Source organism: Nasonia vitripennis, chromosome 4 (assembly GCF_009193385.2).
Source record: "Nasonia vitripennis strain AsymCx chromosome 4, Nvit_psr_1.1, whole genome shotgun sequence".
NCBI lineage: Eukaryota > Metazoa > Arthropoda > Insecta > Hymenoptera > Pteromalidae > Nasonia > Nasonia vitripennis.
Window position 1 is genome coordinate 13272320 of NC_045760.1, and position 22681 is coordinate 13295000.

Sequence of the window (22681 nt, forward strand, 5' to 3'; positions counted from 1 at the left end):
ACGTAAAGTGGACTATAACTGCAGCTTGAGACCAGCCGAAGCGACACAAAGAGTGGAAGCCGCTGTCCCGGTATACCTGCTGGCAAGAAAAATAGCGAGTAACCTATACCTATATATATATATATATATATATATATATATATATATACAGGGGAGGAAAACGTCCCCTTGGTTAAGGTGTGCGCGGGTCGTACGTTTTTCGAATCGAAGGATACTCTCATCCTCTGGATACTTAAATTGAACGAGCTGAGGGAAAAATGGACGTAGGATGTAGAGTAAAAAAAGCCGCGGTAGTCGAAGAGGAAAAGCGATGCTGGGAAAATACGGGCAAAGAAAAACAATGCCGCTGTACCGTTCGGACCAGGTTCGGAAGTGATGCGCACTCGAGGCAAATTGGGAAAGTTTTGAAATTCGAGGCATTGGGTGTGTTGTTTTTTTTCGAAATACATCGCTCAAAATAGAATAAACGGTGGCTTTTAGATCGCGGATGACGTGTTATTTATTTCACAAATCGCTCGCATAACAAATTGTTATTTGTTTTTCTATTCGCGTTTGTGATCGATTACGGATTCTGTATCATGTAAACTACTGTAGTACACGTTATATCGTTCGATTGTAGACCCCCGTTTTGACCCCTGAAGACACGAATGTATCAACTATTTCGATATTTGTCTATCTATAATACAAATCGTACACCAACCGCGTCTAGGAATCAAACCGGGGTCAGCAGACAGAATAAATTTGATTATTTTACCCACATTTGAAAAAAAAATAATAAAATTAAAGTATTACCGAGCAGCTGCATAACTGTAACATATAAATATAAATGAGCGAATATAAAAAAGAAACTATACAACGAGAGAAAGCTCGGACCTCCGCGGAAGGCAAAAAAAGAGAAATCGCTATGTAGCCGATCGTAATTTCCGACAACGTAGCGTGCGAGCCCGACCGAGGTGATAAATAAAAGGCGAAACGATCGCTAAATGAATACCATCCCTCCTCTCAAGAAATCAAATGATAACCCATCGACACGTGCCGCCAGACTCTCGGCTCGAATCCGACTCCCATGCAGCTATCGATTCGCCATATTGTATACATATATATAGGCGCGGTTTCGCCACCAGAATGAAATACACGGCGCACGCGGCCGCGATACACCCCGCCCGACATCATTAATAACGCGGCCTTTAGCCGCCTCGGCTTTTTTTTTCAATCCAGAAGCAGTGCAGTATACAAATCAAGGCTGTGGCTGCGAATCAACGATAAGCCGATTATACGATAGCCTTTGGTATTATAATTACAGTGTAGTTCTTTATTTTGTTACATTTACAATGTAAGCTCTGCAGCGCTGACGGTCGTGTTCCGATGTAGTACATTCGGTGCAGACGCATATGCGAGGAAAGCACTTTTTGCGCGTTGGAAAGCGGGTTTGCATTGTTTTGGACGTGCATATGTATGGAATTTGAAAAATAAGTCGTGTCCCGACATTTTTGTTTCTCACCGTTTTCGCATACATATTTATCTTGGAAACGGAGTATATGAAAATAACTGCACGGACGCGTTTTCAAATAAAAGCCTATCGGATAACTACGCGAAATAATCAACGTATGTTATTGGCTTACGTGTTATACCGATGCTGTTTGCTTTCCATACAACCGTTTCCAAGCTTTTTCACCTTCCGCCTGCGTAAAATTATTAATATTTCGCTTACACATACGAAGTTAAACATTATACACTTATACTTAGAACAAAACATCATACACGCGCGTGCGTTCTCGCGCTTCACATTTTTCTATACAACATTACGACAGTAAAAAATTCATCCTTCCTGAAAGCGCGGGAGTAGGAGACCGAGAGAATAGGGTAGGTAAAATTTCTAACGGCGTCAATTTTCCAAGCAATCAACGCAGACGCAATAATCTCATACAATGATAACGCGGCGAAGCTGCTGCGTTCGTCTATCCTGATCGCCATGCATCCTCCCCCCCCCCCCTCTCTCTCTCTCTCTCTCTCTCTCTCTCACTCTGCCCTGTTCTCAATTTACCCTTATCCCCGCGCGGACAATAAAGTCGCTTCTATAAACGACATCATAAACTAGCGGCGGATTCTCGTAAAGCGCATTTATGCTATACGCGTCTTTGGTCACCTGCGAACCATAAACCATAAAAGGCGAGACGCGAGGCCTTGGCTACATAGCAAAAAGAGCCGACTCCGATACATACAAGAACAAGACTCGACGACGACGCAGAGGATAGAGTCTCTTATACATAATAGACATTGCGGCAAGCCGAGAGCCGTGAAGCGAACTCCGCGGCACACATTCCGCCGTAAAAATTCCCGCGTCGCCCGAATTTTCAAGAGCCAGCGCCGGGGAATTCCGAAACTGATTCGATCGCCGCCCCCACCACCAGCGCCGCCGCGGGATATATATATATATATATATATATATATAGAGAGAGAGAGAGCTGCTCTCATCGCATATTCAATAATCCGGAAATCCGGTTACGGCCAGTCGTAAAGTCCGGGCTCCCTCGCTCTCTTTCTCGCGGCAAAGTAATCGACACGCGGCGGCGGCGCTGCTGCACACTGGTTATGAATTCATTATTTGCCACGGGAATCGCGCGATGTAATAATAAAAAGGGAGAGTGAGAGAGCGTATAAGAGAGCCGGGGATCCTCTCCTATGCACTCTTCGCTGCGGTATATAGCGATCTCTCGGCTCTCCTCCTCATCTGGTCTGCGAAATCATAAAAATATACTCGATCCTGAGAGAGAGAGAGAGAGAGAGAGAGAGAGAGAGAGAGAGAGAGGGAGAGAGTATAAAGCGGCGCCGCCACGACTCTATACGTGTTGTACGTATTATATATAGCTACTTCCCTCGCGCTCGCGCAGTCTTCGCGTATACGTATGCAGTGCATTGACTGACGTGCAGTGCGCGCGAATACGAGTCTCAACGTCGTCGCCGAGCAATGGGCGCGAAATTTTATTGGCCTGCCCGCGGCTGCGGGGCGATTTTCCATAGCGGCCGCTTTGCTTTATGCCTTTTATTAAATTTTTCCGAACGCTCTCTCGCTCGCGCGCAGCTTTTTTGACGCGCTTTTCGATCCGCGGAATTTATTATTGTCGTCGGCGTTGGGGTTTTTTCAAAATTTATCGGCTACGCGCGCGAATATTACGCGCGCTTTGTCGTGGATTGGCTTCGAGTGTAGAAAAGGCTTTGGAAATTCGCTCGCTCGACGCGATTGCCGTGTCTTCTTCGCGTCTTTCGGATTTTTTTCATTCCTCGGTGTGTGAGAGCAGCAGCGGACGCAAACGAGTTCGATTTGCCTCGTATTTTCGTCTCTAACCCGAAATAGCACTGGTTCAACGTATGAGGCTGACTCTCTTCTATATATACAGGTAATAATTGATCGGGACTCGTCGCGCGTGAATGTACACGCCGGAGAGTGAGATCTAATCCGAACTTTTTCAAACGTTATAATAAATTACTCGCCGGGGAACGTCGAGAGAGCGCAAAGTTAAAAAAGCCCCCGGTGCGGAGCTGCAGCGGGGATAAGCTAGCTCCGGTGAGAGAGAAAGAGAGAGAGAGAGAGAGAGAGAGCGAGGCGCGCCTTTTTTCGGCAAATTGCGTTTGCCCGGCTCGAGAAGTTCGATATTGCCTCTCGACGTCTCTATAGCAGCGGTTCGCCACCGCCGCCGCGCTTCCGTTTATTCATCCCGGCAATTTCGGGCTGCCGATCCATCCCTTTCTCCGAAGACGTGGGATTAAGCGAGGTCGACTCCTCTTCGCTCGACGCGACCTCCGTTGGCCAGGTTAATTTGTTGCTGCTGCTGTTGCTGCTGCTGGCGCCGGCTGCTTGGCTGTGCCGGAAAATCGCCAGGATTTTTCCGGGCTGCCGGGGCTCGGAATTCGCTGAAAAACATCGGAAAAAATCATTGATTGATATCGAAATAGCTGCTGCACAGCGAATGAAAAACAAAAGGAGAACGAATATGGGGAATTCTACGGGAAAAATGCCATTTTCTGGTTAGAGAAACCGAAAAAAACAAATGTTGGGGCACATTCCCGCAACTTTTTTTTTTCTTATTGTACATTTTTACAACCATGCAAAACCACGTTCCAACATCGAAAAAGTGCCTTGTGACACTGTTTTATAGTCCCTTCAAATTTGCCGAAAAATAGCCATTGTTCAACGGCATGTACCGAAAGGATTAAGGCACAAACAGAAAATGTATTACGGTAGGAAGAGAGTGCGGGAAAAGAGCTTGAATTAAAAAAAAAATGCGTTGAAAATGCTTGATTTGGTCAAAAGTTACGCACAATTAAAAAGGCGGATAAATCATGAAAATTGCATGATTTTTTGAAGTCGATTTTTACGCATTTTTAATTGTGCGTAACTTTTGACCAAATCAAGCATTTTTAACGCATTTTTTTTTAATTGAAGCTCTTTTCCCGTACTCTCTTCCTACCGTAATACATTTTCTGTTTGTGCCCTTATGCATTAGGTGCATGCCCTTGAACAATGGCTATTTTTCGACGAAGGGCCTAGAAGGGCCTAAAAACAGTGTCACAAAGCACTTTTTCGATGTTGAAACGTGGTTTTGCATGGTTCTAAACATGTACAATAAGAAAAAAAAGTTGCGGGCGCGTGCCCCAACATTTGTTTTTTTTCGGTTTCTCCAACCAAAAAATGGCATTTTTCCCGCAGAATTCCCCATATAAGCTTTTATTGCGAAAGCTCGTATGCGGGCATTTCTCAGAATTCGTATTGCGCCAGCGCTCGCACGCGCAATCGAAAGAGATTGTTTGAAAAACTGTCTGTTATTTCATCGGGCAGGTGTATAGAATTCGAGCCGAAAATAGAGACAGTATATACCTCCATACGAGCCCGGCGTGGCGTCGATCGTCAACGTCGAGGCCCAATCAGCTGGGAGAGCGTCGACAGTCGTCGTAGGCGTCTCCTCGAGCTCTCTCGTGTGATTCTCGCTCGAGGCTTTGTCCGTCGTGGGGGATAAGCCCGGGAGCGTGGTATCGCTGTACTCCTCGGATCGATCGGTCCTTCCATTCTCCCCGGAGTCGGTGGTGCTGGCTTCATTTGAATACGACGCCGTCTCCGCGGAAAGTTTGCCGGAAATCATCTGGAGCAATGGAGTCGTCGGATTATCCTCGGCGCTCAGTCCGTCGATCAGCTCCAGCAGCTCCTGCGAACTCGTCAGCTCGGGATCGTCGGAGCTCGCGCTGCTGCTCTCGTTCAGCCCCTCCATAGCGTCGAGCAGAGACTCGAGGCTTCTGGTCGCGTTGAACTCGAAGGAGTCGTTGTCGTCGGCGCTGGTTAGCGGCGGCGGCGGCTCCGAGGTCGATTGGTTCGCCAGCAGCTCGGCTTCCTCGAGCTCCATCAGCGCAAGGAGGTCCTCCATGGAGCCGTTGCTGTCGTCGTGCTCCTCCGCGAAGAATCTCGCCACCAGCTCGTCGTCCTCGCGCCGGGCCTCTTTGGACGCGTACCTCGAGTGGAGGAAGTCCTCCTCGCTGCGCGGGTGGACGGCCTCGTTGCTCTCGGGGCTGCTCGACACTCGCTCTAGCGCCGGGGACGAGGAGTAGGAGAAAGACTCGGGCCAAGTTTCCCTCGTCGATTCATCTTCATTGTCGGCTGCGGCGGCGGCGAGCGAAGTTTCGTTTGACTTGCTTCCGCTCGCCTCGTTATCGAGGCTGGCGGGAGTGGAAAAAGCCTGATTGAAATTTGCCGAGGTTGAGTCGGCGTAATAAGACGTCGTCGCTGACGGGTCCTCCTCGTCGTTTCCTGCAAACTTTTCGGAGCTCGCGGACGCCTCCTCCCCATTGTTGTAGGCGGCACTGTCGCTCTGGCTGGGGCTCGCGTCAATCCGGGCGCTTCCTGAATTCTGGCCCGCTGAGCCCAGCGTTGCGTTACTCGCCTGTTGATCTTCGGCTTCCGGGACTGCGCTCGAGTCAGTCTTCTCGCTGTGAACAGTGAATGGGGAGTCGTTAGGCGTTTTTTCATTTTTCCTCCGATCCACACTTTTTGCCCGCGCACAAACTCGCCGATCGCCGTGAACGATACACGCTGCGCAAATATCATACAAGAGGGAACTTTTAACGAGGCATTCAACAGCCGCATTAATGAATTCCAACGGCGCGGGAAGGGAGAAATAAGTGAAAACGCTGGATCGAGCTATGACGGCCAATTCGGCCGGGCAATAAACGCGAAATTCCTCCATTCAAGAAGAAGAAGAAGAAGCAGCAGCAGCAGCGGCAGTAGTCTCCAAAGAAAGTGACGAATGCGCGAGCGCCGAACGAAGAAGAAGTATAAGAGAAGAAGAAGAAGAAGAAGAAGCATCCCACAGCTCGCTCTCGTCGAATGAAATGTACGAGAAAAGTTTCGGCGACTGCAGAGGGGAGGCGCGAACGAGGGATTGATGGATTGAATGGGAAAAGGAGGACAGGAGGGTAATGAGGAAGCAATCTCGCCTTTGCTGCTGCTACTGCTGCATTGTTTAGCGCGGCGCTCGCAAGTTCCCCGGGACGGAATGTCGATGCCGGAATTTCACGGCTCGCGCCGGGGAGTTAACTAGGAGAAAATGCCTTCCTTTCCTTTCAGGCATATATATATATATATATATATATATATATATATATATATATATATATATATATATGCGTGATTTCGCGCTCGCGTCGCGTGTAACGGGGAAAATCGGTTATCTCGCCGTGTTTTCCGATAGTCAATTTAAGGCGAAGCATCGCGCGTCAGAGACGGCGAGTGTAAAAATTTTCGCGAGCAGGGCGCGATTAAATTTCGGAATTTCTCGAGCTAGCTTCGAATTCTCCTGAATTCGACCGACTATCGAGACTCGCGACTGCGTCGACATTGTTATACACCTGTGCGAGCGCAGCAGAAGAAACCGAGCGCGTCATTGCAGACTCTGATGTGTATAGAGATATAGAGTATACGTAGTTATATATGTATATATATATATATATATATATATATATATATATATATATATATATATATATATATATATATATATATATATATATATATATATACACAGCGCGCGTATCCCGTTTCTCTCCTGCATACTTCTCTTTGATGAATCAACTGCTGAATTATTAAAGAAGCCGGCCTGCGAACTCCTCGAGGCGCTCGCGACTTTTCGTGCGCCTCTATTTCTCTCCCTTTCTTATATATACACAAGCGCCCCTATTCGCAAGGCGCTTCAAGGAGAGCCAAGGAAAGGAGTCCCGTTGTGCATTACCGCCTTTATGCCGTAATGATACTGATGGGCCGAGCTTCTGGCTCTATGTATTATACATGCGCGCATCTGTATATATACGTACGCGCTGGTGCCGTAGGCGAGAAGCGAGAGACGCGAGTGAACAGCTTGTATTTACGCAGTGCGCTTCCTTGAGAATTGCCTTTCGATATATACAAGTGTACGCGGGGCATGAATCTTTCAGGAGCTATTCCGCTCTCTCTCTCTCTCTCTCTCTCTCTCTCTCTCTCTCTCTCTCTCTCTTTTGGCTGGAAACATTTCAATTATATACCGAAAACTTTATCATGCGAGCTTCATTATGAATCGCGCGACGTATATACCTATATATAGAACGCACCGCGATAGTATCGGATTGCAGAGTGGAAATTTCGCTTCTTCTCGGCTGTATAAGTGCATATTCAGGAGGAATTTCGCGACGCTGCGGAAACTCGTTCAAATACAGCTGAGTGATCGAATTCTCTATATATTATGTATTATACTCAAAGCTGACAGAGTACGACGGCTGCGAGAATATTGGAAAACTGAAGTTTTAATTACACGCTATGGGCTTGGTGTATCGTTCTTAATATGATTATACATAGGGAGAGAGTGGAAAAAATATTTTTCTCGGAGAAAGTACAAAGCGATGGAGCGTGTACTCGTTCACGGAAAAAAATGAACTTACACCAAGTTATTGGTAAATGTTACCAAAATAGCAGGAAACTTAGGGAGTTTAACAGTTCCGAGACGAAACGCGAAATAACAAACCGAAAATAATGCTGCCTTTTATATATTCTTAACATTTTAAAAACCAAACAAGAACGAGAAGCAGCGCCACACATACCCCGCAACTCCGAGGTCCTGGCTATGAAAGTAGGCCGCAAGCACGAGCCTCGAAAGCCGCAGCAGGTTGTCGCGCAGCACTGTTCCTTCTGGCTGGCTGTCCTGCAGTAGCATCAGTCGCTCCCAATCGGAGTCGAGGGCACCGAAAGGCAGCAATCCAAGCTCGTCGGCGGAAAGCTCGTCCCGGGGCCGTTGATCCGTGTCGTTCAGCTGCCGCAGCCCGGTCACGTACTCCTGCAGCAGAGTCACGTCCAGCGTAGCGCAGCTTTGCGCGCGGCAGCCGATGTCCAGCACTGCGGAATATGCGCACGATGAGAAGAGGAGGTTTTCACATCCGCTACATCGTCAACAGAGACAGAGGGAGAGAGTGAGCTGGCTCTGAAGCTTTTTTCTCTCGTAAAAGCCACGGTACCGGTAAATTAACGATTTTTTGATGGATGTGAATTTTATTGAATCGAGTCCGCGTTGGGGCGCGCCTCCCGTTTGAATTTCTAAAACGCGCAAAGTGAGTGCTTTAAATATTTCGCCGCGTCGGGAATCGATATGAAAGCTCGTTTGAATGAATCACGGGATATTCTATTTGGGAGATGAAAGTATGTAAAGTCAGCGGAGGATGAAAGTCTGATACGCCGTCGACTAATGAACACTGGCGGGGAATCGTCGGTCAGAATATATATATATATATATATATAAGTGACGGTTCGTCGATACTCCCAAGCGCATCGCAATGTAAATACGCGCGAAAGAATCATATGCGTCGAATATAGAATAATAACAGGCCTGACAAGGCGAGATAAAGAGCCGGAGTGAGCTGCCTCTCTCTCTCTCTCTCTCTCTCTCTCTCTCTCTCTCTCTCTCTCTCTCTCTTTCTGTGTATAAGTCTTTATGTATACAGAGACGAGGAGTCGGCGTTATTCTCGCGCTTACCTGTCTGCGCCGAGGACGCGTCGATAAGCAGCAACGACAGCAGCAGTCGCGCCGTTGGGAGGACAGGTGCCGAGCTTCGCGACATGACTGACGCCTCTGACGGAAGATTAGATTCTGTTTCGCTTTACGGATAAACGCCTCTCGACGCTTTCCTTCCTTCCTCCTCCTTCTTGCTGCCTTTCTTTCTCTCTCTCCTACTACTCACCAGCACAGCGATTCCTCCGTTTGCGAAATTCCCGGCGACGCTTCGATTCTGCACAGACACGCGCATATGTTATACACATGGGTATGGGCGAGTAAATCGCGGAGTCGATTGCCGCCGGTGCCGTGACACTGTACACCCTGCAGCTCACGTGCGCCATGCGCGAATATAGATATGCAAATCTGCGCGGTTTGCGATATTTCAAGCTCCGCAGCGCGGGGAGAGCCAAGTGCCGATCCGCGATTGCTGAGCCCTTCCTTCGGTTATGACGACTCTTTGCTTGCCTCTCAGGATTATGGATGCCACGTGTACTTATTAGTTTGGATTTTTTAATATTTAATATTGCTATTTTTTCCAGAAAAAACTACAAGCATCATGGCCCAAAAACTATATGCGCGTTTACGTTGTTATCGTTCTAACAAGAAACATAACTTCGCAGGGGCTTAATGAGCTCCTTGTTAAAGCCAGCAACAACACTGTTAATTAGACGTTACGTAAATGGAGTAGTATGGAAAAAGCTATGCGATGATTCCGGGACTGCAAAAGGGAGAATGCATGTTATATGCTGCAGACTCTCAGAGTAATGGACCATTTATATGTGCAATACGCGAGTAATGCAGGTGGGTCCACGCGAGGACGGAGAAAATAAACGTTTCTCTGATCGCCAAAGTCATTATCTTCCCCATACCTTCTTTTAAATTTTTCTCCACGCCAAAGCCAGCATTTTTGCTTCCTTCTAATCGGCTGACCTTTCAAAAGTACGATAGAATCGCGACATTCCAACAACGTCAGCCTGGCGACAAAAAAAAAAAAAAAGAACGAAAAAGTATTTGAAAAAAGCAAGAAAATAATGGCCGATTCGTCGTTTCTTTCTTCATCCGTGTGCGTGCGAAACCGCTGACAGCTGTATTATGAGGTGTCGCGCGAGTGCCACAAGGTAAAAATCCGCTGCAGGTATATTCTATATACCCTTTAAAGACGAAGCACGTGTGAGCTGGATCGAGAGGTTGGTGCAGCAGACCCGAGTTGGCACTGTGGGCGAAATTCAATTCAACAATGCAGCTTGATGGGATTCAGCGGAGTGATTAGCTATTGAAAAGCTAGGTGTTTGCAGTAAATGAGTTCTTTAGTTATTTTGTGTAAATAAAATGACTTTACGAAATATTAAATTAGATTTAGCACTTTTTGCATGCCGAGTATACGCGTTCTACACTTAATGTAGCGGAGGCGAAAATTATACGCTACTACAGCCGCGGAAACACACCCTTTTTTGAAATAAAATTTCGTGCCCATCAACTTCGGTTATAATTGAATTTTAAAAATGTACCCATTCAACGAAGCTGCAGATTATTAATTGATGAATTTATTTCAGGAGCGGCCTAAATTAAAATAAAATTTCAATCAACGCATACATTAACGCGTGTATACATGCGCTGAGCCACTAATTACGTTGGAATTAATAAAAATTTAATTTAATACATTATTGTGCACCTAACAATTAATTTTCATCTGTAAATTATAATAAAGATATCAAACACCGTGCGATCCATACCGACAAGTTCTCGGTATTATTGTATCTATTTATATTCCAAACCTACGATATAGAATCATACCGATAATTACTCGCGATCGCAAACTTACGTCACAGCAGGCAATCATCCTCGGCTTTTAAAATTTCGCTCTACCACTCCGCATCATGCGTGCGCCGCTCGCGTAAATGCGTAAACTAGCCTCCCTCAGCAGTAGCAGCATCACGCGCTGCGCAAAATCCCGGATGTTTAAAGCGTCGTAAACAGTTCCTTATTACACCAGCAGCTTATACTCGAAACGCAGAGGGCAACAATGAGTATCCATCAGACTCAGAGCGTAAATAACAGCGATCGCGCGTTATGCGTAGCATCAGCGGCACTGCAGATGCGCCTCTTGCTTATGTGTGTGTGTGTGCGTGTGTGTGTGCGTGTGTGTGTCTATGTACACTGTACAGTCAGGCGCTGGAGTATACACCTGCGAAGCTTATCCGCAGATACTTCAATTGGAGATGCGACGCGCGAGATAAGAGTCGTCGACCGCTTGCGCAGCGCGATATTCGTCAGGGCACAATGGCTGACATTACTTACACACTACTTAGCTCGACGCGCGCGGTCGCGGCGGCTGATGCAGCTCATCATCGATTATCAAAGCCACGTCGTCATGGAGATGCAAAACAAGTGTGATGTCTAATGCCGAACAACGAGTGCGCTGAATCTATATATACCTATACATGTATATATATTAACGCTCTTGTATAATATACACGCGCGCTACAATGCAATCTGCATGTGAAGGCGGCTTCATTATACGCACATATATACTTATACGTACACGCAGATAATACACAGACAACGCGAGCGCGCACGCGGGCGGTGGGGGCTCAAAGCGAAAATTCTGCGACGAGCGACGATACTGATTAACCTATTTGCATCGGGGCATTGTGCAGCTTTATACGTATATATCTATTTTCAGGATAATCGATTATTTCCTAATTAAGCCCGGCGCAAGCTGTGTATACCGCGGGAGTGAGTGGGTGAGAGTTTATTTTCTGTAGCCGCTCATACACACGCTCAGCGCGCGAAAAATAGGCATCGAAATAGATATAATCATATAATAGCCGATCGTAAATTAGATTTCATAGCCGATTGTGATTATCGGATAATTATTTCCTGATAATGCGTCGCGATGGATAATTTTACGGGCGCACTTGTTTTTTCATTAGCGCCCGCATACTGAACAGACTGTCATCCATGTATGCGGCTATTTCTTAATTTCACACTCTATTAAGCGCGTTATGTTGAATAGTCTATTTACAAATCGGCGCATAAGGTTTTAAAATAGTTCTCACATACACGCGTTGGTTCCGGTTTGCTTTTGTAGATATTTACGTTTTAATATTTTTCTGCTCATCGACGATGTGGTTGACGAAATAACAAAGAGTATCATTCCATCCACGTTCTTTATTTGTATGGTCTCGCAAATAGTGCTGTCTCGTAAATACAATCTTTTTTTTCTCAATATAATTTCATTCAGACAAATTCGCGCGTGTATACGAAATCTTGAGGTGCGCAAGCTTATTTATTATTCTTACTCACACAATTTAATAGTGATGTTTCGTTTCTAATAACAGTATACTACTTTGTTTACTTTTGTATTTATCTTCTCATATGTATATGTGATTTCCTTATAATATTTAATTTTTTTATATTTATATAAAAATTATACATAGGACTGTTAGGATATAATTACAAAGTCACTACATACATATTTATACTCACAATAAGAAAATCATTTCCTATCCTTTGGCATTCGTTTACATCGCCGGGTATCGAGCCATGGAAAAAGAAAGTAACGTAACATTCCATTGTTTTCTTTTTTTTTTAAATACTAAATAAAAGGCTACGCTGTTCTTCGATTTCTTTGCTCAAACATAATTTTTATTTTCGCAAATGGCAAAACGTAAAAAAAGATAACACATATGTCTGTATATATATTTTGATAACGCAAATTAACTCTTCAGGCCCGCGACGTAAACATCGGCCCATTTGCGATTTTAAAATCTTGAAACTGAAGCCTGCTGTATTTTCGGAATTCCATATTATGGATTTCCCCTTGAATTGTCGACTTACATTACGCTTTATTCGGAGTATTTACACATATAAATTTATACTGTATTAAAGCTTAAAAAAAGAGTCGTCATGAACGAAAAATTGTATTCTACTATTCAAACTAAAATATACGTAGCAGATCAATCAGCCTGAAACAGAATTTACCGTTTTTTACACACTGCTCGTATACAAATTAGCTAGACTGAAAAATAAATTATATCCGATGCGATTTACAAAATATGCATCTTTACGCTGCCTCTTTCTATTTCGAAAAATTATACAACCAATGCCTTTTTGAAAAATCTCCAACAGACATCAAGAATTATAATATTTTTTTTTTTCGACTGTACGATTAATATTTATATAAAGTTTTATTCGATTCACGTTCACCAACTGAATTTTTAATTATTCCATTGGAGTCTTTCAATCTGGTATACACATTTACTGTAGTAGTTAATGTTTTTTCAATGCAATACCATATATAGATAGTATCTATATCTTTGCATAAAAGTTATCTTAGTTCCATGGCATATCTGATGTCATCTTTGTATTCATTTTATCATTCATATATTCACGCTTACATACTTAGTTATTTTATTTTTACGTATCTATGCGCCGTTCCACTTTAGTTAACGTTATTGTATGTTTGTTTTGTTTTTGTATGCAACCCTGAGACTACAAAATCTACCACCACGACGAACTTGCACTCCTCGGCATATTTCACAAAAATGCTTACGAAACTCTAAGCAAGAACAACGGTAAGTGAAGTAATCAATCAATAAAAACTATTCAGGCTATATTGAAACTTATGGAAATACAAAACTAATTTTTCAAGATTGCCAATATTCTATTACTTATATCATGATGTATGCATCGATCTGTAAAAAAAATTAAGAATATAAAAATATTGATTGCAATTTAAAAAAAAATAAACGTATTATTCTTGATTGCGTGTAATAAAAATAAAATTAAAAAATTGATCAACTCATGAATTTGAACAATTTTATTCTGCAGGATTAAAAAATTCTAAATTAGTGCATCAAAAATAAAAAGTTCTAACATTTTTTGGTAACAGCAAGAAATCACACCATTTAAGGCCTAATTTTTCGACAAAGAGGCAAAATGCGAATATAGTAAGAATAATAAAATATTAATTTATTAGTAAACTCAAAGTAAACAATCTAATATTGTAAGCATGATGTGAAGCAAGCTCTTAATAGGTGTTAAGTTAACTTAAAGGGATTATTATATCTGACGAGGTAATAGCAAAAATTTACAAGCCTGTATATACTCACATGTTTTAGAATATTAACATAATAAATATTACAAAATTCTTTAGTAACTTTACTGTTGTGCATTATCATATGAAAACTGGTAAAAAATAAAACTGAAAAACTGAAAATACTGTAGTATGATTAATTTTTTTTAACATTACGTAGCAAATTTTATGAAGTACAAGTTTTTAATTTTAAAGTTAGCTTTTTTTTTGATATATAATCCATAGAATTTATACGTCCTTTAAATTTACTATTGCGCGAAACAGTAGCGTTACATGAGAACTTTAAATATTCGCCTATTTATCTAGCATTCTTACACATGTATGTAGATACACATGCATTGATATTTGTAAACGTAACGATAGAATATTATGACTAAAACAAACCCTTAATGTTACTCAACGATGGCTTAAATTAATATCTATCACGTTATAGCTTTAGGGACTAATAACAATTCACCAAGTGACGCAATTAATTGATGTATTTTACTCAATAGTCTGTTAGGATCAAAAATAAACAGTGGTGCCCTACCTATCGAAATATATGAGCACTATTAATTTTGCCACTTAAAAATGTAATTTCATCCTTGACTCCGCGCACAAATCCCATAAAACTTGATGACAAAATAATCATACAGAAGGTATCGCTACCGTTATGTTTAATCGTGACATCGAGTAGACGCGCATTGCGCATATCACAGTTCAATAGAGAAGCTCTCTAACGGCTTCCGAAAAAGAAAGTAAAAATAACAATGTTCAAAAAAAAATATTAGAAATTGAATTTTCAGAGTTCTCGCATGATTACAATGGCCGTAATAAACAATGTACCAAAGTGAGTTTTTTTTATATAAGTGCGTAATTCTTGTTATTGAAAATAATTGATTTCAAATTTCGCTATTACAGTTCATTATTGCAACTATAACATTATTTTACTTGGAATCTCAATTGTATGTTTCATCCATGATTTAATAATATTGAGATAAAAAATAGACACATGATTATTGGTTATAGTACTCGACAAGCTAAAATAAAGAAAAATTGTAAACACATAAAATAAACGTCAAAATAAAAAGTGTGTGTGTTAATTTAGTTTGAATCTATTGTCGGTGCGAGAACAGAATAATTTTCAAGATAGAAAAGAACCGAAAAAATTCCTTTGGATTTTTACTAGATGCTCACTCTTGCGTGCAGCGATAGTCGCCGTGGTTTAACAGCCATATTACTTTGTTCACGCGCCTCGTATGAACATACTTCGGCTACTTTCTGACGGACTGAGGTGTGTATATATCTTATTACTTTTTCTTTTCTTAAGCTTGTACGATGAACAAAGACAAAAATAAATCAATAGCTTTTAGAGGCGCGCTTCGAGTACAAGGCGATAATCATAAATACAGAGTAGTAAATGATATTTTAGAAATTAACATAGAACTTAAGGGGTGCGTAAGATTATTTTTTACAAAACCTAATGAAAGCAGTTTAAGTGCAGACAAGCGCACTCTGTGTTTTGGTTCCTGATTTTACTTTTCTATTGGACTATTTTTTGTAGTTTTATCATCGTTATACTTGGACACTTCTGACGAAGAACATAAAATGGATTTATCTAAATAAAAAGAAATAAGAAAAATAAATCAATAAAACTAATGCCTTCATTATGAAATTACATCTGACCTTACAACTTCTGCTTAGCAGAGTTGAGTTATCAAATAACACATGATTCTTTCGTTTTGCCTTCATACTATTTTGATCGACTAAATATAATGACTATTTATTTACAAAATATCACATTTGCAATCGATCTCGTAAACTCATCTTAAAATTATTTGATTTATCTTTTAAGTTACTGTCTCAAATATAAGCTTATAGTTTGCTCGTATAATCGACGTATTGATAAAACAGTATGGAGAGACATGACGAAGTTCGACTTTTCGATGTTAGCGATCAATTATATAATTATAGAATCAAACTAATAACTTGACAGCATCGGGGGAAGCTACTAGTAGCTACTAACTAATGGAACTCTGTCGAATAAACATTCTAAATTTTTTGCACGAGAATGGCTTCATTTTTTAATCCAATTAAAAATTTTTGAGGTAAAATAAAAATTGTAGAAGATCGGCTTTTCAATTTTTAAAGTCATAGTGAATACTTGTTACAACTTCTGAAGTGACCAAGCAAACGTTTGTCTTAGCATGGCAAAACCCCACTGACGGCTTGGTAAAACGCCGACATCGTGAATTCTGTTTATGCATACAATGTTCCTAGTGACAATGATAACAGTATATAAGTATTTTAATAAAGATCCCTGAATCGACTTTAATCATCTACACGTATTTATTGTGGCACGCACGAATGACGAACGCTCGGTTATATTGGTTTATTATACTGTATTATTACAGGAGGGGCGGAGCTGAAAAAATAAACAGAAAAATGTTCGTTTCTTTAGTTTTGCTATCTGCTCTCCGTTACACACACACACACACACACACACACACACACATATATATATATATATATATATATATATATATATATATATATATATATATAATTGCACTAATTCTGGACCAATGGGTGTCGACGGACATCGTTATTTACTGCTAACTCCTCTGACCCGAAGCGTATTATAAATATATGATCTTTCGTAAGTATTTATACTCTCCTCTTTGTTTATCATCTCACTGAGGTTCAGTTATCTCACTTGTTCATTTCTTTCACGCAATCTAATTCTCAATCTCTGTCGCAGTCGTTATCGAGCTCTCGGTTTCCAAGAAAAAGTCCAACCTTTAGAATCAGTCCGCCAACAAACGCGCTCTGATCTGCCGTAGAAAGACTCATGTAAATATGTGTGTGTGTGTGTGTGTGTGTGTGTGTGTGTGTGAGGGTGTATCGTTAAACTGTTTTCAAGGCATTTATTTTCAAACCGTATCGACGATTTGCGCGTCGAACGCGAGGTAGCGCAACGTCAGAGACCTATCGCCCGCACGTCTCTAGCCTTGCGAGCGCGATCGATCACACTCCTCTTCTCTTGCCTCTTCTTTCGACTTGATGTATCCGTTGGACAAGGTCTTGACGATGTCGCGGGACGACGACTCATTCATCGGTAGCTGGCTGCCTCGAGCATCTCGACGAAGAGCTTGTTCATGGGCACCTTACCCGTGCGGTAGACGCTGGACCAGAACTTACGGACGATGCCGTCGGCCTGGCGCAGGCCCGGCAGCACTAGGAACATGTTTTGATTGGCGCGCAGCGCCTGACCCGGCCGAACCGCGCTCACGCAGTCCGACAGCGAGCCGAGGATGCTGTCGCGAAAACGGTGAAGCGCATGCGGCTCGTCGAGCTTCGCGTCGCTGTTGGTCAAGATGAGGGCCTTCAACACGTAGAACTCCTCGCGCGCGAGGCTTAGCCGCTGCACCCTCTCGACGATCTGCATGCACTGTGGAGACAGATGTTTTGATTAGAATACTTGTCAGTAATAATGATGATTATACGCTTGGTCCTCTGCCGTCGAGAACAAAAATCGTAAAGAGAAAAAACGAGTTCTCGAGCAAACAGAGATTAAAACGAAACGTGAAAAAATAGATCCTCACGTGCGTATACAGTTCCAAACAGTGGCACTCGCGCGCCAGCCTCTCGTCGAGGGTAAAGTCCTGCGCAAACCTGAGTTTCCCACTGTTGGGTATGCTTCTCCAGGCGAGACTGAAGGTCAGGATCTCGGCCCACGTACTTTGCAGTAGTCGCATCTGGTCATTGAGGGGTAAGCTGCTGAATCCCGGTATTTGTTTAGCCCAGCCTGACGAATCAACAGAAAACACGTTGCAGAGATTAGGTATTCCCAAGCGATTTTTTTCAACGGTCTTTATAATTTCATTCGTGTACCTGTACGGCTGCGAATTTCGAAATGCAAATGTTTCTCGACCTCGAGGCTCATTAATTCAATCTATCGGTCATTCAATGAGACACGAAGAAGCTATACGTACCGATTATACCGACGAGCTCGCGATCGTAGAGATCGGACAGCTGGCCCAGGACTCGTTGATCGGTGTCCAAGGTGTGCGACAATGTTGACACCTGCAGCATGTCGGGCTCGCAGGAGATTAGCGCTTCCACCATTTTGTTATCTAGAAATCGAGAACGGGGTTAAATATTCGATTCTTTGCTATCCACATCGAGTTCGCAAATTTACATACAACAATCATATACTTTAAACAGTATGCACAAAAAGAAAATTTCGCAAGTGATCTTGTGATGTATACAGACTTGCATGCTGTGCAAAAGAGAGAAGGGTGAGTTTTGATGATAAATGTTCGATACACGGATGCGTCGATGGTCTTTCGCGATTCCAAAAACGATATACATGAACCATCACCAAACCGCGAACTCTCTGTACATTTCATGCGCAAATGAGAGAAAGAGAGGAAAAATGTCGAAATCACGTATAGTATAGTCAATGGTGGTTGAATGAAGCTCGTCTACGTGATCGATTGTTTGAACGTAAGCTCACTTACTTATTGCTTCCGCATAGCCAGCCGATCCTACGTTAGCTTGAAACATCAAAACAAAAAGAAGTTTTAATCACACTATTGCAGATCATATAAAATCTGGGCAATCGTGTAAGCATGCGATTTTTTTCTGTATTCTGTTATCCCATCGAATTGTTTTCGTAAAAGCGCGCCACGTAAAAGCCATGAACCGTGCCGTCAGTCAGTGATTCCTATTTTATTTTTTTATTTTTTTATTCTTATAGGACGAAGTGCATCTTTTGCGTATAAAATGTTGAATAAGAAGACAAGCATATACGCGTCAGGGTAAGTGCACAACGAATTTACATCCTTCGCAATTGCCCTGAGCATAATGTAAAACGATAAGCCAAAGACCGCGTGACAGCGATTGAAAGGAAGAAAGAAAGAGAGCGAAACCGGTCACGCCGGCAGTCAGGCGAATTACCTTCTAGGGTGATGGTCTTTCCGGGTACGTAAGGATCGGTGCTCCTCCTGTACTTTTGCCTGCCACCCCGTACGCGGTCCAGTCTGACGCCTTCCTTGAGCATACCCTGCCTGAGGCACTTTTGGAACCTGCAAGCTTGGCAGGCCTTTCTCCGGCGCTTGTTGATCTCGCACTCGCCGTTCGCCGGACAGGTGTACTCGATGTTGCCTGTGAAGTTACTGGCTACTTTACCATTATATTCGCAGTTCTTCGCCAGATAGAACTGACACGCACATACACACACTTTGCCTGTCTTTTTTTTATACAGCTGCTGCCGTAATAGCGGCTGGTTTTGTATACGTATTGTATTATGTCGTTGTAGCTGCGACGTGTGCTTTTTGTTAATCACTTTCTAATCGTTCTATTAGAATGTTAAGTTTCACTACGAGTGATTGTACAACGGATTAAACGTCACAACGTTGTCTCTAACATGAGTCACACGAATACACACACGCACACACACACACACATACACACACACACACGCAGGCACACAGTCGTTATGTCAACATTGAGACAGGCAAAATGGTTCAGTGCTATCTGGAGGAGCAGCGGAAAGCTAGTACCGAAGAGTGCTTTCAAGGGTCTCTCCTTACCTTGTATCGTTCTCTTGAAGAAGGCTTTGCAAGCCTCGCAGGAGGCGACTCCGTAGTGAAATCCGCTCGCCACATCGCCGCAAACGAGGCATAGCCTCCTAGGCATCATATCCTCCTCCTTAACGCCATCCTGAAATTCAACCAGTTACGCCATATTATAATTATAAGAAATCGAGGTAAGTGCAGTGAAGCTGCGTGATCAATCCCTCTTGCCAAGTTGATCGATAATACCAATCGAAAACGTATAGCAAACAAACAACAAAAGTTCGATTTCAAATTGAATCCTGAGCGCGCGCGCTAATAGCGCAAGCTCAACACCCTATGGGAGTAACCGCAAGTATCAGCGATCGATAGCAGGTCGCGTCGCAGGCAAGTTAATCATCAGGCCCTTTGACCAAACTCCATCGGCATAATTAGGCTCTCGCTCCGAATACAAGGCGTATCTATACGTTGAGCCGCGAGCACTCGTGTCGCTATGCCTGACTGTGCGCGCATATTCGCGGATAATATAGATACATATAGGTATCATACGTTACCTCCGGAGTGCCGAGCGGCTGCGTCGTCGAGGAACAATGATGCATCTCCGGGCTCCCGGGGCTGCCTCCGCTGCCTCCATAATCCTGCATATCCATTTTCGTGCACAGCGACTGCAGAACGAAAGATTATTGAGAGGCCCATTCTCGCGTTAAGGGAAGAAGCTTCAGAGTCGGAGCTTTGATCGCGATCAAAAGTTCTAGTCACTGCGACTGAGTTGGAAAGTTATATGTTGTTCGAAAGAGTTTAAGACCGTCGTTGGCGTATAACCGCGAATACACATCGGTTTTACGCATAAATAATGCAGCGATGAGACAACGGAACGAAGCTGCGTTATTATTATAAGAACTCGAGTACACATATGAAAACGTTCGACTTCTATATAACACATACCTCCTGTTGCTGTAGTGTTGTGGTCGGCGAGCAGACTTGATAATTCTGAGTTGGTGTGGATGGGTTTTCGACTTCTTGCTTGATACTGGGTACCGTCCTGTTACTTCCGATCATGCTTTCAGCAGCGGTACCGGACATCATGCAGACCTTGAAAGAGAGAAAAAAGCTCGTCAGTGAACAGCATCTATAAGATTTATAAAATATGTATTTCGCTTTAGGCTATAAAAATCACCAAAACCGCGCGCAGTATAGGCCTTTTCCATTCTTTCACGAAAGAACAACACTACGCTAGGCGTGGCCATACACGCCGAGATCGAAAGAAAAAAAAACGAATTCGCGAGGGAAGATTCGAGCGTGCAAAAATAAACCGAAGGCGCGAATATACATATATGCGCGTCTGGTGTTTAAAGAGGGCTTTGAAGCTCGTCGATATATAGGCTTGGCGCGCGGCAGTGCACTTTTTTCGCGCGAACACTATTTTTAAGTTCGACTAATGCGAAAACATTTTTAGAGAGCCCGGCGGCTGCTCCTGCAATCTTCAGAGATCCGCGCGATCGGTACGTGTACAGTTTATGCGCGCGTCTTTCGAAATAGAAACGCGAGCGCAGAGACTTTCATTTTTCGCTCTCTCTCTCTCTCTCTCTCTCTCTCTCTCTCTCTCTCTCTCTCTCTCCCCGCGATGGTTCCTCTCTTGCAGCGAGCTTTCGCGTATCACTCGCTATTAAAAGCTTTTTTTCCGCGCTTTTAACAGCCGAGCCTTGTAGGCGTAGGTCATCGAGAATAAAACAGAGAGCGGGAAAATCGTCGTATATTGCGCGCGCGCGAAGCCTTGAGTGCAGTTAGTATAACGTAAATCATAATGTATTTCACTGTGCCAAAGGAGCGCAGAGGGTGTCTAAAAAGCAGCGGAGAAAAAAAGTTGTTCACGACTGCGCGATATATCGTGCAGCTTTCAGCGCGGGCTAGCCGCTACATTAGTCGTTGTAGCGGCGCGCGCTTGGCCCGATTACATCAATTGTAATAATATTAGAGTGGTACGGTGCTATTTGGTTCAGGGGGCAATTTGAATCACGGTAAAGTAATTGGTAAACTTAACTGTACGGCCTGTTAAAGTCTGCGCGGTGCAATCGAGGTCGCAAACGTCTCGGCCTATGTTTTATCGTTATTACTTCTGATGCCGGAGTGGTTTGCTTCTGCGCGAGCCCTTGCGCCGCGCTTTACTCGTAATGTATACAGCTTATACGCGGCCAAAGCTCGGATTTGCCTAATTGAACGTGAGAACTTTGAAAGTGGAATACTTCAATCGCGCGCTGGAAACTGCAAAGTCTCGCTGCGATTATTGCGTTCTATAATTGAAATAGTATTACTTTCATCGGAGAATTTTTCAGCTGATTTATATTTGTGAAATATAAAGATAGTAAACAAGAGTCTTCTATAGCATGCACGTAAATATAGATGACATTATTTACTCAATATCAGTCATTCAACTTCAGATATAAAACTATATTTAAAATGTTATCGCATGCACAGTAGCGAGCTCTCTTTTTTGCAATAATGGTGTACGAGAAAAAGCTTGTATGGAACAGAAGCTTCTATAAATTCCATTGCCTCTGTGGCAAATGAAAAGAGCACAGCGAAAGGCCAATTTAAATTATCGACGCATCGTGCAATACAACTCCTCGAAAAAGAAAGGTGAGAGGACAAGGTTTAAAAAAAAAATTTCTGCCACGAGATTCAATCGCGCACACAAAGCAAAAGCTTTTAAAAACAGTTAAGCGAAGGCGTATATTATCGAGTCATGCGAAGAGCTTCGCCAACACAGACGAAGTGAAGGCATTCGTTCGAAAAAAAGCCATGTTTTCCAGTGTACAATATAGGGTCGTCAGAGAGTCGGTATCCCATGATATAAAAATCGAACGCATGCGTGATCGCTCACACTTTCACAGCTGCGAACACGAGAGGGCGGAGAAAAAATTCTTTCGAGCGTGAAACTTTATTATAATTTCCTTTTTTCACTC

General features: G+C 43.0%; 2 protein-coding genes across 10 annotated transcripts in view; both read right to left on the reverse strand.

Moving 5' to 3' along the window:
- Nucleotides 1–474: 474 nt before the first annotated feature.
- On the reverse strand, nt 475–11331 carry LOC100120441 (adenomatous polyposis coli protein-related protein 1). Its single transcript, XM_031929423.1, has 7 exons — nt 11248–11331; nt 10213–10275; nt 9247–9294; nt 9042–9137; nt 8116–8407; nt 4877–5976; nt 475–3912 (listed from the first exon to the last, which is right to left on the reverse strand). Exons 4-7 carry the CDS (start codon nt 9124–9126, stop codon nt 3671–3673), a joined length of 1719 nt encoding a protein of 572 aa, XP_031785283.1. The 5' UTR covers nt 9127–9137; nt 9247–9294; nt 10213–10275; nt 11248–11331; the 3' UTR covers nt 475–3670.
- A 5524-nt stretch (nt 11332–16855) lies between these two features.
- LOC100120388 (steroid hormone receptor ERR2) overlaps nt 16856–22681 on the reverse strand; it is a 34427-nt gene continuing 28601 nt past the window's right edge. For 3 of the 9 annotated variants that reach the window (XM_032599211.1, XM_008213727.3, XM_032599212.1), the window contains exons 2-9: nt 20664–20810; nt 20273–20383; nt 19737–19866; nt 19102–19323; nt 18663–18698; nt 18135–18275; nt 17745–17947; nt 16856–17590 (exon numbers count right to left, since the gene is read on the reverse strand). In XM_032599211.1, the coding sequence (XP_032455102.1) occupies nt 17252–17590; nt 17745–17947; nt 18135–18275; nt 18663–18698; nt 19102–19323; nt 19737–19866; nt 20273–20383; nt 20664–20804 (1323 nt within the window). In that variant the 5' untranslated portion in view covers nt 20805–20810 and the 3' untranslated portion in view covers nt 16856–17251. Of the gene's footprint in view, nt 17591–17744; nt 17948–18134; nt 18276–18662; nt 18699–19101; nt 19324–19736; nt 19867–20272; nt 20384–20663; nt 20811–22681 lie in introns of those variants that run through there. The other 6 variants (XM_031929420.2, XM_032599208.1, XM_032599210.1 and 3 more) reach the window with 6 other exon arrangements.